Source organism: Mytilus galloprovincialis, chromosome 9 (assembly GCF_965363235.1).
Source record: "Mytilus galloprovincialis chromosome 9, xbMytGall1.hap1.1, whole genome shotgun sequence".
Taxonomy (NCBI): Eukaryota; Metazoa; Mollusca; class Bivalvia; order Mytilida; family Mytilidae; genus Mytilus; species Mytilus galloprovincialis.
In genome coordinates, this window is record NC_134846.1 from 31,874,408 (window position 1) to 31,893,865 (window position 19,458).

Genomic DNA, 19,458 nt, shown 5'->3' on the forward strand with positions numbered 1-19,458 from the left:
CTGAAATTTGATTTCAGGGTTTATATAAATCAGTTATACCGTGTGATGCGTTTTCAGATTCATCACTCAACAACTTCCTGTTTACCAAACAGTTGTATCATTTTACAAATGATAGCCAAGTTGAAAACTTTGGTCACATTTTTCTCAGGAACTACTAGACAAGGATTTCTGAAATTTGGTTTCAGGGTTTATATGAGTTAGCTATACCGTGTGATGCATTTTCAGATTCATCACTCAACAACTTCCTGTTTACCAAAATATTTTGGCAGGGGTATCATCAGTGAACAGTTTTTACTTGTTTCACATGTCTCACCTGACTGTTTCCCATTTTCACTCTTGACTTTTCACATTAAATGCTTATGAAAAATCGGCTAATCATGCATCATGCTTACATCTTAATGAGACCCACCTCAGAGTCAAAAGTCACAGAAGGCAGATACATGTATAGATAAGGGTGAAGTGTTGGTACCTATTAAAATGTTTAAATCCTGCTGCAAATGTTTGCACCTGTCCTAAGTTAGGAATCTGATGTTGAGTAGTTGTCATTTGTTTATGTGGTTCACAAGAGTTGTCTCATTGGCACTCATACTGCATCTTCTTATATCTATATAGAGACTTGTATTACCAAAAGATGGTCAATGACTTGCCCACAAATGAATAAAAAGTTAATGCAATTTGACTGGAAATAGTGATTAAGTACCTATACAACAACCATTATTCCTAGTTTATCCTACCCAATGACAATCACTAAGACGCTTGATAAACGTTAGTAGTGCAGGGATACAGGCGATCTCCTCTATCTGGTAAATGACGTCATAAAGGCATGCATAATTGATGAGTTTTTTCCGGTGACAGACAAACTCGAAAGTGGTCTATTGAAAAACTTTAAGTTTGACCAATGAACCATGAAAAAGAGGTGAAGGTCAATTAATAATAGCCAGATGAACATCATTCCATACACCAAATATAGTTGACCTATTCCTTATAGTATTAGAACAACAGACAAAACAAAAACTCAAAATTGAGCAATGAACTGTAAAAATGGGTTTAAGGTCGGTTCAAGGTCAAATAAAACATAGCAATTGCATTTTCTTCATATTGTATTTGATCTTTTTAACTTTATTGATTTAAGTGTCACACTGATGAGTCTTTTGTGGATCAAATGCTGCTCCGACATACAAAATCTTAAATCCTGGTTTATTTGAATGAACTTACAGGGAACTCAAATTCAATGTTGTAGCATCTTTTATTTATTTACAAAATGTATTATGCACTATTGAATATTGACTGATATTTTTAACTATTTTGACAATTCGCCTATTCAGAATCTACTTGACTATGGGTAATCTCATTGTTCGTACACCAAAATGAAAATAGTGTTAAGTCATTGGTTAAATTTCCTTTGTTAAGAACGTTTTAAACCAATCACAACATTTTGGTGTAGGTTTTTGAAAATATTACCCAGAATACATTAGATTCTAAATAGACAAATTGAATTGCAAGATCTATAAACCAATCTTGAAAAGTCATGATATCAACACATGATTTTTTGCTGGACAAAAATCAGTCTGATCATACACAAGCATTGTTATACTCTCAATTCCATTTGTTCGTCACAAGATAAAAGCACCAAAAGTTTGAATATTTGTTTGTATTGTTCATGATGTGTCCATAGGTTGAAAATGTTGATTTCCTCTCTGTGAATGGTGGTTGTATATTATCTTGAGTAGTCTGTGAAAACAAAATTTCAAATCATTCATTTATTATATAAACAAAACTTTAAATATATTTGTTTCTCTAATTCTAACTCGATTTATCCTTTTTCTGACATGTTGATTATTTTTATTTAATCAATGTGTGGTTTAAAAGTTTGATCTCAGTTTGCCATTGGTCAAAATTCTATTATGACATCAATTTTTCTTGCTTTCCTCTGAAACTCCTATTTTGACGTCATTGAAAAAGGCAACCATGCCTGCATTGTCACAAGAGAGAACACTTCGTTTTGTAGATCATTTGAAAAGTGAGATTATGATTGTCTGCTCATCGTTTAAAAAATCATTAGAGAAACAGATTCCACCACCAAAGCTTTGCAATACAGTATTTATCCACTCTCAACAGTTAAATATTGAATATTTAAATTTGAAAATTTAACTGTCTTGAGTGGATAAATATCATATCACACTCTATGCAGTGGTAGATATTATAAAAAAGAAGATATGGTATGATTGCCAATGAGACAACTATCCACAAAAGACCAAAATGATACAGACATTAACAACTATAGGTCACCGTAATCTATATATATATCTTGACTTATGTTCATATTTGTTGTTTACTATTGTAGTCATTAGGGACAACATCAAAAGTTCAATGAAGGATAAAAAACTTAATTTACATAGTTGTTTCACTGACCCCCCGCCGCCCTCTTTAACTTAATTTGGGAAAAATTGATTGACCAATATGGACATAATGTAAAAATCAATGTCTGATAAACAAAACTTGCAGCAGCTTAACCCCCCACCCCAAACTATTTGATTTAAGTTTTTTATTCTACATTGATCTTTTGATGTCGTCCCTTAGTAAGATCTTGTATTGTTGGTTGATAATTAGCAAAAATCAATCGCAATATTAAATCAAGACAGGTACACTAGACATTGATAAAATATCATCAAGCAAGATACACAATTAGTTAAATTCTATCTTTTTTCTTCAAGGTAATAGGCAAAATTGAGTTGCTGATCATGATCTATGTTTAAGGTGGTACATAACACTACTGGGAGGTAACTCTTTAAAATCAGCTGAGTGTTTTAATCACATTCTTGTTATGTCTTTGTCAAAGGGTCAAGTAAATAAAATGTCAAAATTTTATGACAACTAAACAAGCCAAATTAATTGTAGTCGAGGTGTTTGGTACCAACTTAATATTAAACATCAAATACTACAATGTATCAATATATTAAAGATGAAATTTGTCCTCCATTGTACCAGATGGACAAACAACGTAAGAATTTCAATTTGCTACCTTACACATTTAGATATTCTACTTCCTTAGTGGTAGATCAAGCGGAGGGGTTCCCCTCTTTATTTGGGCGATCAATGCATTTGAATGGGGCCATATAGTTGAACCCCCCTTTATCCTGGGTTAAGAACAAAAAAGATATCTAATTTTTCAATTCTTTCAGAATTATGATGATTATGTTGGTTTAACTCAAAAATAAATGGAATAAGGGAATTTTCATTAAATTCACTTCTAAGAAACAATTCAGTATTAAAATTTAAATTGAATACAAATTATTTCCCTTGTTGAGATGTTTTATTTCTACTGGTATAAATACTGGTTCAATTCAGTACAGAGTAATACTCAGAAGTAAATTAAATACAATAATTTTGTCAAACACTCATTGAATATTATGAAACTTGAAATAACTTTGGTTTAATGACGAATCAAAACAGTATCTAGTAGAAAATTTGTACTCTCCCCAATAAACCATATCATTTTTTAAAAACAGTTCACATTAGCCCAAATTTATCTAGTTAGTGATTTTTTTTTCATCTTTCATTTTCTTGAATAAATGAGTTTAAGAGTTTGGTAATTTAGACACTAAAATGATGGACATGCACAAAAAACAATATTTCTACTGAGGCCAAATAAAAAAATATGTGTGTTTCCTATTTCCCTCCTACCCTATATTTTAAGCCAAGAAATAGCCTACCTTAAAGGTTTTATTGTCATTTTTCAATAAGCACTGTTAAGGATGTTCGCTTGTCATGTTTTGGATTTTTTGTCAGATTTTCAGAATCCTCTGGTTTTAGCCATTTGAATGCCTTTTAAAAAAATTGCCTATTGACCCCTACTTTTCTTTTTGTAAATCTTTTGCATGTATAATTATAAGTAATTTATGAAAGTCTTATAAAATCTTATTTATTTTTTAATAGTTTTTGAGAACTTTAACTTGTCAATGATAAAGCTAAGAAAAATCAAGAGAGAACATTTTCCTGCCAAAATTTCAATGGCTAATATCTCAAAAACAAGCACATTGACCTCTATATAGTTTCTTGTATTTTTTATTTCTTAATTATTCCCCTTTCAATATATACTATTTTTATGAAAAGCTATTTATTTTGAAACTTCCTAAAAGTCAGAAATTCTCACCATTAGATTCAACGTATAAAAAAATTGTAAATTATAATAATATAAAATATTCTCTATCTACCTACCTATTTTTTTCAAAGATGTTATAGGAAACACACATATTATTTTATTTGATCTGAATACCGTATATTGTAATTAATTCTATTAATACCTATTTGGTGGAAGTATGCTGCATAATTCTTTCAAACCTTCTGTTCCTGTCACTGAAAAGAAAGAAAGAAAATATTTACAAGAAATTCAGAGATTATATGTATAATGAAGATAAAAAGACAATAAGTAGTTTTAACCTTTAGGCCTCAGCCCACAATTAATTCCCTTTGTTCCTATGGGGTATGTCTTCCTAAGTATTCTGTCTACTGTTTTCTTTGAAATGTTTACTATTTTAGTGGTCCTATCAGTTGCATATATATATTGAAATAAGTAAAACATGTGGAAAAAAAATACTGTTGAAAGTAAAAGTAGTGATTTGGCCAAAATGATATTAGGGTAGAAATTAGCCTTCATCATTTATTCAAGATTCAAATCCTACCATTGGTATGTTAATAGGGCTCTCAAAAGGAAAAGCACTGATGTATTTTCCTGGGACAAGCACATTTTATTAGGATAATAATGGTCTATAAGCAGTTCAGTTTATTTCATGTTTGATGCAGTGCAAATTTTTTAATTCAATTTGACTTTTATCAAAAAATGCTTTGTAGATAAGGGTAAGAATAATTGTGTTTGAGGCCTTTAAGAGCAATTGAGCTATTTTCCCTTTTTAACCAGATTTTCGAAGGGAAAATCAGTAACTGATAATTCTGATATGTTGTTTCCTGTGAAGAAATGAAGGTGACGTTCACGATTTTAGCTTTTTCGATTATGAGTTGTAGACCTTTTTGTAGCCAAAAGTTATACTTATTATATGATTGAGTTATTTTAATCGCTGTTCCAAATAAACATGTAAACTTGATGTAGTTACAAGAATGACAAGTATTTCTTGTTTCTCATTTTTTATATAGATTATAGATTAGGCCATTGGTTTTTCTTATTTGAATGGTTTTAAACTAGGTTTTTTTGGGGACTTTATACATGTAGCTTACTGTTAAGTGTTTAGTGTGAGCCAAGGCTCTGTGTTGAAGACCGTACTTTGACCTATAATGGTTTTTCTTTTACAAATTGTCTCATTGGCACTCATACCACATCTTCTTATATCTATTGACATGATTGAGGGTATTATGAAAATATGACACTATCCAAAGAAGAAATTCTAAAATATCTCATGCATTTGAGTTCATAACAATATTTCATGACTTAGATAAAGACTTGATAACGTTATTTGGATTTTTGACATGCAAATAAAATTATGCTATTACAATTAAAATCAATACAAAAAAGTTGATTAAAAAAACACAATAAAGAATTGAATTAAACAAAATCAATTATCTTTTAATAAAAATTACCTTGATCAATTTTTAAACTTTCTGTTACTATGGCAACCTGTAAAACTTGACCAATTCTTTCTATCAACATGTAAAAATTATCTTCACTTATTTTCCAGTTCTGACAACATTGTCTCACTGCAGTGGCAATGCTAATAAAGTCTTGTAAGTGAAACAAAATCTGATTAAGTTCCATGCTTTTGTAAGCTTGTAAATTTTGGAGAATACACAAATGAAGTTTTGAAAGTAAGGCAAATGTCTTTGTTGACGTTTCCATGTCAATTTTTTTGTCATGGTTACAAGCAGTCACTAAATGACCCAGAATGCACCAGCGGAATAGACCAAAAACAGGACAAGAGAAACTTGACTGGATTCTGACAAGTCTGACTGATTCAAAACACAAACAAGAATCTGATGAAATCCAATCTGTAATGGCATCTAATAGTCCTAATGGTGGAATGTTGTGATTATCTAAAAAAAAAGAAATATAATTTAACTGTACTCTGGCCTTTGCTCCTCTTGCATGTTTTTTTTTATTTTAGTTCATTTATATATTTTGAAGTTTAGAGTGACGTCCATTTTAACTGGAGGCCAATTTTAGTCTGCCTCCAGGTACGGGGTTTTCTTGCTATGTTGAAGACACATTGGTGGCCTTCTGCTTCTTTGCTGGGTTTTTGTCTCTTTGAAACATTCCCCATTTCCATTCTAAATTTTAAACTGTATTTAATTAGTAAGAAAAATACTTCATATGTCAATCAATAAGAAATAGACTTAGTGGCATACATGTACATTGTACATCAGTCAAAATCATACCACATTTAGTTTATCAATTATCCTTTTAAAAGTACAACATGAATAACCATATCCATATTTTTTCCTATCTGCTACAATTGTTTGATGTTTGATAATGTTAAACTAAATCATACCGCTAGTTTCCTGCGAATCTCTACTGAATTCTGAAAATCTCTACTAAATTGTTTCAATTTTTTTTTATTCCAGGGTGTAACTGGGTGTTTAACATGTTTAATGGCTTAAAGTACAGTATGTTTTCTGCTCATTGTTGAAGGAGGTTACATGCTTTGTAGAAGTTTACAGCCTTGTTCCTTTGGTCTTTAGTTGATAGCCGTCTAATGGCAATCAAACCACATCTCATTTTTTTTTTCATTTTTTATGTCAGGTTAGGTTTTATATCCATTTAATCATATTTAAAGATTGATTTTAATACATTTACAATAGTCATTAAAGGGCATTAATTACTTAATAAAAACAGTCCATTGACAGTATTTGTAATGAGACTTACTTAAGTACTGTAAACCAACTAATTTTTTGCAAGTGATTCACTTTTGCTAGTTCAAAAATAACAAGAATATAAATTGTACAAAAAGTTTTAAACTAAGAACTTTGCTTATCTAAAAAAATCAGTTTGAAAATAGCTAAATGAAATGGCCACATATTGGTAGAAAGTGACTATTACATTTTGTACTGACATAAAATTATATGTATTCCATGCATGCTGTATGCGTTCTGCTCATTGATGATGACCATATGGTGACATATAGTTGCTAAATTTTATGTAATGTGGTCTCTGGTATAGAGTTGTCACATTGGCAATCATATCACACCTTCTTAATTTCATATGGAGACACTTATCTAAAGATTCACTGGAATATAACTTACCATTAAAGTAAAATATGGTGACGGCTGCTGATATAAAATTACATGTAAATAATGGAGACACTTTTGGTAGACTATGGAAAGCTTCACTGACACTGGGGTACAACATACAATATTCTTCTACCAAACTATGAGCAAGTTTGCATACTCCATCACTATGGCAACCTTGCTCCTTATGAAAAAAAAAGTATATTATGTAGCAACGTGTATCATATTATACCCTACAATTAATTATTTTACAGTGGATTCATTTAACTAATTAAGGAAAACATGCATGTTTGTGGATATCTAATTTCATTGTTTTGCCAAAGTCTGCATACAAGCCTTTATCACACCGCGGGTAAATTATCACGTTGTGATTGGTTTAATGCCGTCACGTGGTGACCCCCTATGAGACTGTAGGGGGTGAGTAAATTGCATAGGGGGTTCATGACGCGTTAATGGTGACGTCATCTATTAATGTTGTTGTGTTACATTGGTTTTTTTTTCAACAAAACCGGCAGAAAAAGTCCAGCGTGCGATAAATTCATTATACGGTTTAATACTGACCCCTACGGATCCATAGAGGGTGAATAAAATCCATAGGGGATTTGGCCTCCGGCCTCACCCCCTATGGATTTTACTAACCCTCTATGGATCCGTAAGGGGTCAGTAGCGAACCATATAACTTATAATAGAAAATGTGTTGTTTGTTGAACATTTTAATAATTTCGTGGTTCGTCTGAACCCACGAAATCCACTAAAATTGGTATCCCACAAATAATACTGAATCCACAGTTCTATGAACATGATGAACAATGATAGAAATAAGGCTAAAAGCTGTTGATTACAGAACTATTGCAATATTTGTCAAACACATACATGTTATCAGTTACTGGTAAGGATTTATCTTGCAATCCTTAGGGTTTGGTAAAGGGACCAAATCCCAACAAGAATTCTTTCAAAATTGTGCAGAATTCCCCAAATTATCTTTTCCCCCCTTCTAATATTTATTCACCAATGGAAATGGTTTGTACTTACATGACCAATAAAGGATCTTCTTACCCTTCCTGAGCACCTGAGATCACTCCCAGTTTTTAATGGAGTTTGTGTTGCTCAGTCTTGTTTTTTATGTTGTATTATTTTTTTAAAAGTAATGTCAGTTTGTTTTCAAAACAGGTGTGTTTTTTTTTTTTTATAATTGCTAATTATGATAGATTGGTTGATTGTCGTTTACATAACATTCAATAGCAAATATTTCATGGATTTTGAGGATGAATCAACAATAATGATGCTACTCTGACTGACTGTAAGTAAACTATATGTAAACCAGATGCTCCGCAGGGCGTAGCTTTATAAGACCGCAGAGGTTGAACCCTGAACGGTTGGGGCAAGTATGGACACAACATTCAAGCTGGATTCAGCTCTAAATTTGGATTGTGATTAAATAGTTGACACAGCATAGGTTTCTGACACAGAATGAATGTGTTCTAATGAACTTAAAATTTTTGTTTTCTCTTAGAGCAATTCACTATGCTGTTGAATATTAATCCTCTCAAAAAAATGTTTGAAGAAATTTTCTTTTTTATTTATGAAATTTCAAATGAGAAAAACTGAACCCAATTTTTTTAATCACATCCCCCTTTCCCCTATTCCAAAACTAATCTCAATTAAAATTTCTAATGGAGTTTGCAACAATAACTACTCATTTAAATACATCATAAAATATTTTAAAAGATGTAAAAAAACTGCTTGTTATCACTGAATGGTAAAGATTATTTTAATTTATCAGTTGGTAGTAAAAAGTGAATATACATTGTATATTGTATATAACAAAGATTTAAGTTGATTCTGGACAAAGAAAGATAACTCCAATTAAAAAAAAAATCTTGCTATTGCACAATATTTTGCAATTAGATATTTCTTGCTTACTATTCTGGACAAAGAAAGATAACTCTAATTAAAAAAAAATTTGCTATTTCACAATATTGTGCAATTAGATATTTCTTGCCATTGCGCAATACAGTGCAATTGAAAAGACTTGCTATTGCACAATACTTAATATAATAATTTTAGATCTTGAAAACTGGGCCCATAATAAAAAATCTAAGTACATTTTTGGATTCAGCATATCAAAGAACCCCAAGATTTCAATTTTTGTTAAAATCAGACTAAGTTTAATTTTGGACCCTTTGGACTTTAGTGTAGACCAATTTGAAAACAGGACCAAAAATGAAGAATCTACATACACAGTTAGATTTGGTATATCAAAGAACCCCATTTATTCAATTTTTGATGAAATCAAACAAAGTTTAATTTTGGACCCCGATTTGGACCAACTTGAAAACTGGGCCAATAATCAAGAATCTAAGTACATTTTTAGATTCAGCATATCAAAGAACCTAACTGATTCATTTTTTGTCAAAATCAAACTAAGTTTAATTTTGGACCCTTTGGACCTTAATGTAGACCAATTTGAAAACGGGACCAAAAGTTAAGAATCTACATACACAGTCATGACAGTTAGATTCGGCATATCAAAAAACCCCAATTATTCAATTTTGATGAAATCAAACAAAGTTTAATTTTGGACCCTTTGGGCCCCTTATTATGTTGGGACCAAAACTCCCAAAATCAATACCAACCTTCCTTTTATGGTCATAAACCTTGTGTTTAAATTTCATAGCTTTCTATTTACTTATACTAACGTTATGGTGCAAAAACCAAGAAAAATGCTTATTTGGGTCCCTTTTTGGCCCCTAATTCCTAAACTGTTGGGACCTTAACTCCCAAAATCAATACCAACCTTCCTTTTGTAGTCATTAACATTGTGTTTAAATTTCATTGATTTCTATTTACTTAAACTAAAGTTATTGTGCGAAAACCAAGAATAATGCTTATTTGGGCCCTTTTTTGGCCCCTAATTCCTAAACTGTTGAAATCAAAACTCCCAAAATCAATCCCAACCGTCCTTTTGTGGTCATAAACCTTGTGTCAAAATTTCATAGATTTCTATTAACTTAAACTAAAGTTATAGTGCGAAAACCAAGAAAATGCTTATTTGGGCCCTTTTTGGCCCCTAATTCCTAAAATATTGGGACCAAAACTCCCAAAATCAATACCAACCTTCCTTTTCTGGTCATAAACCTTGTGTTAAAATTTCATAGATTTCCATTCACTTTTACTAAAGTTAGAGTGCGAAAACTAAAAGTATTCGGACGACGACGACGACGCAGACGACGACGCCAACGTGATTGCAATATACGACGAAAATTTTTTCAAATTTTGCGGTCGTATAACAACACTCTTCTATTGGTTACTTACCTGCATCCAGAGGGCAGCACAGTCTAGGACAGCTCCACATCTGACAGACAGAGCTAATGACACTAATTTTGTCAGTAAACTTGTCTTCACTGGTTCATGTTTACCACCAAATATAACATTAAATAATTTATACCGAGATCCCTGGGAGATTTCATCAATAGCTGTAGATAACATCTCTAACATATGTAATTCTTGTATGGCATTTAATCTCTGAAATATACATATACACGATAAAAACTTTTGAAGTAAACTAAATGTGATTATCTGAAACTCATGAATATCTCTTCATAATATTTCTATTAAAAAGCTTTTCAAGTTTTGCTGAATGGAATTTCATTTTTGTTTTGTTTTACATGTACATGTTCATTTGTTCTATAAATTGTAAACCTTTGACTGTGTTATATATTGAAGCATGTTTGCGGTCAGGCCTCAGGAATATATACAAAACCATCAAAGAGGATTACAGACAAGTAGAAAAATTTCTTTCCTGGAAGTGTTTATCTTTATCATTTATGGATTGTTTTCTCAATAACATTCAGACATTAATACAACATTCTCCGTATGATTTGCAATTTTAAAACATAACACAATTCTTAAGACATTCAAAATCCGTACAATGACCTACAGTTGTTAATTTCTGTGTCATTTGGTCTCTTGTGGAGAGTTGTCTCATTGGCAATCATACCACATCTTCTTTTTTTTTATAACAGTTAATTATGTTTCAAAGCTTCAAAGCCTCCACCCCCTCCCCTCCTTTAAGTCGCCTCTGGGTTAAAATGATTTTTTTAATAAATCAAAAAAACATTTTTTTTGCAATAAAATAAAATTTACATGAATCAATATCATAATCATGATAATAAACAATTGCATCTTTGCCAATGTCAGATGAACAGCGAGAACGAGCTAAAGATATGTGTACAGCTTACTCTATGGCCTCTTTGGTTCTGAGATGTAAATAAAATATAATCTCTAGCAACATCCTGTGCCAAATTTTCTGGTGTCCCTGATAACCCAGGTAAAGATCCATGGTCATCTGATGAGAAACAGGAAACTAGATAGTTGATAGCCTGCTTAGAGCATTCTGGGAAGTCAAGAGGTCTTAACTTCTGTAAAATTTTGGTTGTCATCTTCTGCTGTTACATTCCTTTATCTGAAAAAGAATACATAAAACTGAGAATAGAAATGGGAAATGTGTCAAAGAGACAACAACCCGAACAAAGAGCAAACAACAGCCGAAGGCCACCAATGGGTCTTCAATATTCATAGTTCTGCTAAACTGCATGAATCTATAAAAGAAATTCTCTGACTTCCATTTACCCCTAATACATGTAATATCAGTAACTTTAATTTGTATCTTCAACTCATTAATTGCCAAAACTTGAATTTGATAAATCCTCATGATCATAGCTTATCATGCTTATCTTAAATACTGATTGTATGTTTTGATGGAACTGAAATGGAACACATTGTCATCATGGTCATCATGGTAAAGCTATCAACTTTCATTCCAAACGTCAAACTTGTCAAAGTGGGGGATCAATCTGATTAAAATACAAAGATCTAACAATATTCCATTCTGTTTTTATGACTATTGTTGATCAACTCAAGGAGATTGATTTTCTCCCTTAAGAGCCGGTACGGCGAAAGAGAGAAAAGCAAACAAGTTGAGATGACAAATGATAATCTGCTTATTGCTATTTTAATTTTTATCTAAGACGACATTGTTAATTTCATGACAAGTCACAAGTGGTACATGTGTCCTTAGTTTCTAGCAATAATTTTTCATATCAATAGACTTTGCTGAGAAAGAAAACTAAAAATGTATGATCTATCAGTCAGCAAGATCAGAGGAAAATTTCGTTAAATAGCGATAATTATAATTATGAGCTAATGACATTCCTGCATATGATTTTTTAAGGTGTGTTTTATTCATTACAACAAAACCAGATCAACTTGATCTAGAGGGTCCTGCAAAGTCTGTTTTACAGAAGGTAAAACATACATATGTAGCGTTGTCAGATCCTTTTAAACAAAGCATGAACACATGTACAGGTCACATGGTCTGCATTGGTGTGAAAACAAGTGCACAGTAAATTTAGTGGATACATCGATCATGGCGGCCACTGTGATTTCCGTGGTCACCATATTGGATGTACACACTAAATTTTAAAAAATTTTATGAACTTATGTGCCTTCTATAAATCATTTATGAGTTATAAAATGCATCGATAATATACTATTATTTAATAATCAATGTTTAAAAGTCACCAATATGTGCTAATATTAAAATTTAAAGTGTTATTCAGTCATTACAAGTGTTATTCGGTCATTCAAGGTACCGAAATTGTTCCAATTCAGCTAATTTATCAAGGTCTTCTTGTAATATTTTTCCGCTGTCTTTTGATGTTATTGTCAGGTAGGCGATGGTATCATCTGCAAGCAGGCGAACTGTAGCATTTAAATCTTCTTGAAGATCGTTGATCTAATATAGAAAGAGGCTTGGCCCAAGGACTGAGCCCTGTGGTACTCCTGAGTCAACAGGGACTGATGTTGAATACACCTTATTGCTAAATTTGTCCGCCATTACTGGATATCACACAGGTTCCCGTCATTTTCTATGTTCAGTGGACCGTGAAATTGGGGTCAAAAATTTAATTTGTCTTTAAAATTAGAAAGATCATATCATAAGGAACATATGTACTAAGTTTCAAGTTGATTGGACTTCAGCTTCATCAAAAACTACCTTGACCAAAACCTTTAACCTGAAGCGGGACAGACGGACTAACGAACGGACGAACGGACAAACAGACCAGAAAACATAATGCCCCACTACTATCGTAGGTGGGGCATAAAAATAAAAAAAGAGCTAGATTGGGTAAGATTGCCGATGCTAACAGCGTTGCCTTTAAATATGAAAATTTAATTCAAAGGCACACTTCCTCCAAACATACTCATCGATGTCAGTCTTGTAATACTGTGTCCTTTTTGTTAAAAACTTTAATTTTCTACCGGCTTAAATTTTTCCAACACAGTTAAACTGGTCCCGTGAATGAATGCTCACATGGACCGTGAACCAGTTTTCTCGATCCGACTAATCACCAAAATTCAAATATCACAAATAGAAACCATAATGATCTTGTCATATATATATATTCATGCATTGTTTGTGGGATAAGACTAAAAAATGTTTGTGTATGGAGAGGAGGCGTAAAAGTGAACAGGAACACAAACCTGGTTTTCCATAGGCGGATCCAGGGGGGAGGGCCCTGGGGGGCCCGGGGGCCCCCTTTTATGGGAAAAATTTGGTTGATTATATAGGGAATCATTGAAGCATGACTGGAGGCCCAGCCCCCCCCCCCCCCCCCTTAGGAAAAGTTCTGGATCCGCCACTGTTTTCTATAATTATATGCCTGATGATGATGATGTACATGTCAAGGTGAAAATGACAAACCGTGACATGTAAAATATTTTCATACACCGAATACAGTATTCGACCAAAACACAAATACTTTATAGTCTATAACCATTGAACCATGAAAATGAGGTCAAGGACAGATGCCAACTGCCAGTTGGACATGTCCAACTTGAAGTCATCGATAATTCCATACACCACTGAAATATAGTAGAACTTTTGCTTAAATTATCTGAGAAAAGGACTTGGCCACAAAAAACTTAACCTTGTGAATTGGTTCACTGATCCATGAAATGAGGTCAAGGTCAAGCGAAAACTGTTTGACAGGCAAAAAAAAACTTGTAAGACGGGCACATACCAAATACAGTTACTCCTATTAATTACTCATATTAAGAGAGAAATCAAGAATACTAAAAATCTTAACTTATTTCTATAAGTAGTCACTGAACCATGAAAATTACTTCAAGGACAATGGACATATGACAAACAGAAACTCGCAGACTCCACAAAAATAGTATAATTTAAGGTTTGACTTCATTCTACTCTCCTTTAAGATAACTGTTTGGAAAATGGTTCCTTGCAAGGCCATGTGTGCACCAAACAGAGTTCCCATGACCTTGACCTCATTATAGGAATCAGTGATCACTGTTAATGCTGTCGATAACTACATGTGGTATATGGAATGATTGTAAGGAGTACATGTCAATTTGACAGGTTTTATCTGACCCAGGTTCATTTGCATGGTTTTTAAAAATGGTCAATGTATTTTTGGGGGGTTTTTAGTCTGTTTTTCAAGTACTAATAGCAATTGGTCAGCTATACTTGGTGTATGGAATGATTGTAAAGAGTACATATGTCAGTCTGGAAAGTTTTATCTAACCTTGACTTCATTTTCATAGTTCATTCGTCATTGTAAGTTTGGTCTGGGTTTTTAAAAAACTGTCTTAGATCAACAATATTTGGTGTATGTATGATTGCTACGTGTATATGTTTATCTATCTAACAGGATTTTTCGACCTTGACCTCATTGTCATAGGTTAATTTTAGAAATGTTTATAGGAAATTTTTAGTAAAAAAAATGTTATCAAGACTTTCAAATCAAATCAACGGTCTTTGAAGCAGATCAGACTATCATTACATTGTGTGCTATCTTGTATGTATTTATGTAATACATGTATCATTGAACCTTCTATTAACGCAAAAGTGATCAGCAAGACAAAACTTACAAATAAATCTTATGTCCTAAAACTCCTTATACGCTTAATTGCTCTTGTATGATGATTTTTGCCTCTGTTTAGTTTTTGTGTCTATTACATTGAAAACCATAATCACTAGAAGACATCTAGAGGGTAACATTCAGTCTGCATCACATATAACTAGAAGAATCTAGAGGGTAACATTCAGTCTTCATCACCAATAACAAAAAGACATCTAGAGGGTAACTTCCAGTATTCATCACAAATAACAAAAAGACATCTAGAGGGTAACATTCAGTCTTCATCACAAATAACAAAAAGACATCTAGAGGGTAACTTCCAGTCTTCATCACAAATAACAAAAAGACATATAGAGGGTAACATGCAGTCTTTATCACATATTACTAGAAGAATCTAGATGGTAACACTAAGTCTTCATCACCAATAACAAAAAGACATCTAGAGGGTAACAATCAGTCTTCAACACAAATTACCAGAAGACATGATATCTATACGGAAACAGTCTTTCAGAAGATATCTAGAGCATAACATTCAGTCTTCAACACCAATAACCAGAAGACATCTAGAGCATAACATTCAGTCTTCAACACCAATAACCAGAAGATATCTAGAGGGTAACATTCAGTCTACAACACAAATAACCAGAAGACATCTAGAGGGTAACATCAGACTTCAACACCAATAACCAGAAGACATCTAGAGGGTAACATTCAGTCTTCAACACAAATAACCAGAAGACATCTAGAGGGTAACATTCAGTCTTCCACACAAATAACCAGAAGAGTGCAGAAGACATCTAGAGGGTAACATCAGACTTCAACACAAATCACCAGAAGACATCTAGAGGGTAACATTCAGTCTTCAACACAAATAACCAGAAGATAGTAGATTGTAACATTCAGTCTTCAACACAAATATCAAGAAGACATCAAGAGGGTTACATTCAGTCTACAACGTTTTTTAACAAAAATAGCCAAAAGATATCTAGTTAATCACATTCAGTCTTCAACACAACTCACTAGAAGAAATTAGATGATCACATATAGACTTCAACAAAAATAACAAGACGACATCTAGAGGGTAACAGTCTTCAACACAAATAACGAGAAGACACCTAGAGGGTAACATTCAGTCTTCAACACAAATAACCAGAAGACATCTAGAGGGTAACATTCAGTCTACAACACAAATAACCAGAAGACATCTAGATGGTAACATTCAGTCTACAACACAAATAACCAGAAGACATCTAGAGGGTAACATTCAGTCTTCAACACAAATAACCAGAAGATAGTAGATAGCAACATTCAGTCTACAACACAAATATCAAGAAGACCTCAAGAGGGTTACATTCAGTCTACAACGTTTTTTAACAAAAATACTAGTAGCCAAAAGATATCTAGTTAATCAATTTCAGTCTTCAACTCAACTCACTAGAAGAAATCTAGATGATCACATTCAGACTTCAACAAAAATAGCAAGACGACATCTAGAGGGTAACATTCAGTATTCAATACAAATACCAAGACATCTAGAGGATAACATTCATTTTTCAACCCAAAATCCAGATGACATCTAGAGGGTAACAACACATATAACCAGGAGATATCTAGAGAGAAACATTCAGTTTTCAATACAAATAACCAGACGACATCTAGACCGAAAACTAGATGGTAACATTCAGTCTTCAACACAAATAACCAGAAGACATCTAGAGGATGAAATCCAGTCTTCAAAACAAATAACTAGAAGACATCTAGAGAGAGGGTAATATTCAGATTTCAAAACAAATAACCAGAAAACATATAGAGAGATGATAACATTTAGTCTTCAACACAAATAACCAGAAGACATCTAGAGGGTAACATTCAGTTTTCAATACAAATAACTAGAAGACATTAAGAGAGAGGATAACATTCAGATTTCAACACAAATAACCAGAAGACATCTAGAGAGATACATTCAGTCTACAACAGAAATAACCAGAAGACATCTAGATGGAAACATCACACTTCAACACATATAACCAGAAGACATCTAGAGGGTAACATTCAGTCTTCAAAACAAATAAGCAGAAGACATCTAGATGAAAACATATAGTCTTCAACACAAATAACCAGAAGACATCTAGAGGGTAACATTCAGTCTACAACACAAATAACCAGACGACATCTAGACCGAAAACTAGATGGTAACATTCAGTCTTCAATGCAAATAACTAAAAGACATCTAAAGGATAACATTCAGTTTTCAACAAATAACTAGAAGACATTAAGAGAGAGGATAACATATAGTCTTCAACACAAATAACCAGAAGACATCTAAAGGATAACATTCAATTTTCAATACAAATAACTAGAAGACATTAAGAGAGAGGATAACATTCAGATTTCAACACAAATAACCAAAAGACATCTAGAGAGATACATTCAGTCTAGAACACAAATAACCAGAAGACATCTTGAGGTAACATTCAGTCTTCAACACAAATATCCAAAGGTAACATTTAGTCTTCAACACATATAACCAAAAGACATCCAGAGGGTATCAATCAGTCTTCAACACAAATTTCCAGAAGATACTAGAGGGTAACATTCAGTCTTCAACACAAATAACCAGAACACATTTAGAGGGTTACATTATGTTTTCAACAAAAATAACCAAAAGACATCTAGAGGGTAATATTCAGTCTTCAACACAAATAACCAAAAGATATTAAGAGGGTAACATTCAGTCTGCAACACAAATAACCAAAATATATTTAGTTGATCACATACAGTCTTCAACACAACTCACCAGAAAAAATCTAGATGATCACATTCAGACTTCAACAAAAATAACAAGACGACATCTAAAGGGTAACAATCAGTATTCAATACAAATAGTAAGACATCTAGAGGATACCATTCAATCTTCAACACTAATAACCAGAAGAAATCTAGAGGAAAACATTCAGATTTTAACACAAATAACAGAAGACATCTAGAGGGTAACATTCAGTCTACAACAAATAACCAGAAGACATCAAGAGGGTAACAATCAGTCTTGAACACAAATATCCAGAGGTAACATTTAATCTTCAACACATATAACCAAGACATCTAGAGGGTATCAATCAGTCTTCAACACAAATTTCCAGAAGACATCTAGGGGGTAACATTCAGTCTACAACACACATAACCAAAAGACATGAAGAGTGCAACATTCAGTCTACAACACAAATAACCAGAAGACTCCTAGAGGGTTACATTCAGTCTACAACACACATAACCAGAAGACATCTAAATGGTAACATTCAGTCTTCAACACAAATTACCACCAGACATCTAGAGGGGAACATTAGACTGCAACACAATCTAGAGGGAAACATTCAATACCTATTAAAACATTCAATCCCGCTGCATTGGTTATCACCTGTCCAAAGTCCAGAACCTGATGTTCGGTAGTTGTTGTTTGTTGATGTGGATTAGAAGTGTTTCTCATTCCACGTTTTTTATATATATTAGACCATTGTTTTTCCTGCTTGAATTGATTTACACTTCATTTTTGGGGCCCTTTATAGCTTGCTGTCAGTGTGAGCCAAGGCTCCGTGTTGAAGAAGTACTTTGACCTATAATGTTTTTTCTTTTACAAATTGTGTCTTGGATGGAGAGTTTTCTCATTGGTACTCATACTCATCTTCTTATATCTATTCACTCACTCCACTGTGTTTCTGTTAAATGTATTTCTGCTTTTGTATCGGTCTTATGAGTAAAGGATGTACTTAAGTAAAATTTTTAAAAATGTTAATTTTATAAAAGCTTTTAGTATGGATTGGTTTAATAAGGAGCTCCTTTACAAGATTTTTTTTTTTTTCAAAATGGCAGGAAAAAGACTAACTCAGATTTTACCTCATAAATGTATTGGTATTAGGGTCTCAAATCCAAAGAAAAGAAATCTATAATCTCCTAAATTACTTTTTATGAGCTATTAAAGTCTTATATGTGCTATCATGCAAGATATTTTACATTGTATTATAGGGGGGAAAAAGGAGCTCAAACATCTGTGTATTGCTGTTTGATCAAATTTATTTTGGGTTCATTATTTTTCACATAAATCAATCCGTTTGTTTTCTTGTTAAATTGTTTTAAATTTGTCATTTCAAGGCCTTTTATAGCAGACTATGCGGTATGGGTTTTAAACATTGTTGAAGGTCATTTGGTGCCCTATAGTTGTTAATTTATGTGTCATTTAGTCTCTTGTCGAGAGTTGACATCTTCTTTTTTTATATTCAACAATAGA

At 32.8% G+C, this 19,458-nt stretch overlaps 1 protein-coding gene across 1 annotated transcript; it reads right to left on the reverse strand.

Annotated features, from left to right (window-relative positions):
• Positions 1 to 1,227: 1,227 nt before the first annotated feature.
• Positions 1,228 to 13,631, reverse strand: LOC143044814 (integrator complex subunit 15-like). The gene is made up of 7 exons (XM_076216990.1): positions 13,500 to 13,631; positions 11,475 to 11,698; positions 10,549 to 10,758; positions 7,249 to 7,417; positions 5,593 to 6,042; positions 4,305 to 4,356; positions 1,228 to 1,731 (listed from the first exon to the last, which is right to left on the reverse strand). The coding sequence occupies exons 2-7, from the start codon at positions 11,673 to 11,675 to the stop codon at positions 1,659 to 1,661; spliced, it is 1,155 nt and encodes a 384-aa protein (XP_076073105.1). The 5' UTR covers positions 11,676 to 11,698; positions 13,500 to 13,631; the 3' UTR covers positions 1,228 to 1,658.
• Positions 13,632 to 19,458: the final 5,827 nt, after the last annotated feature.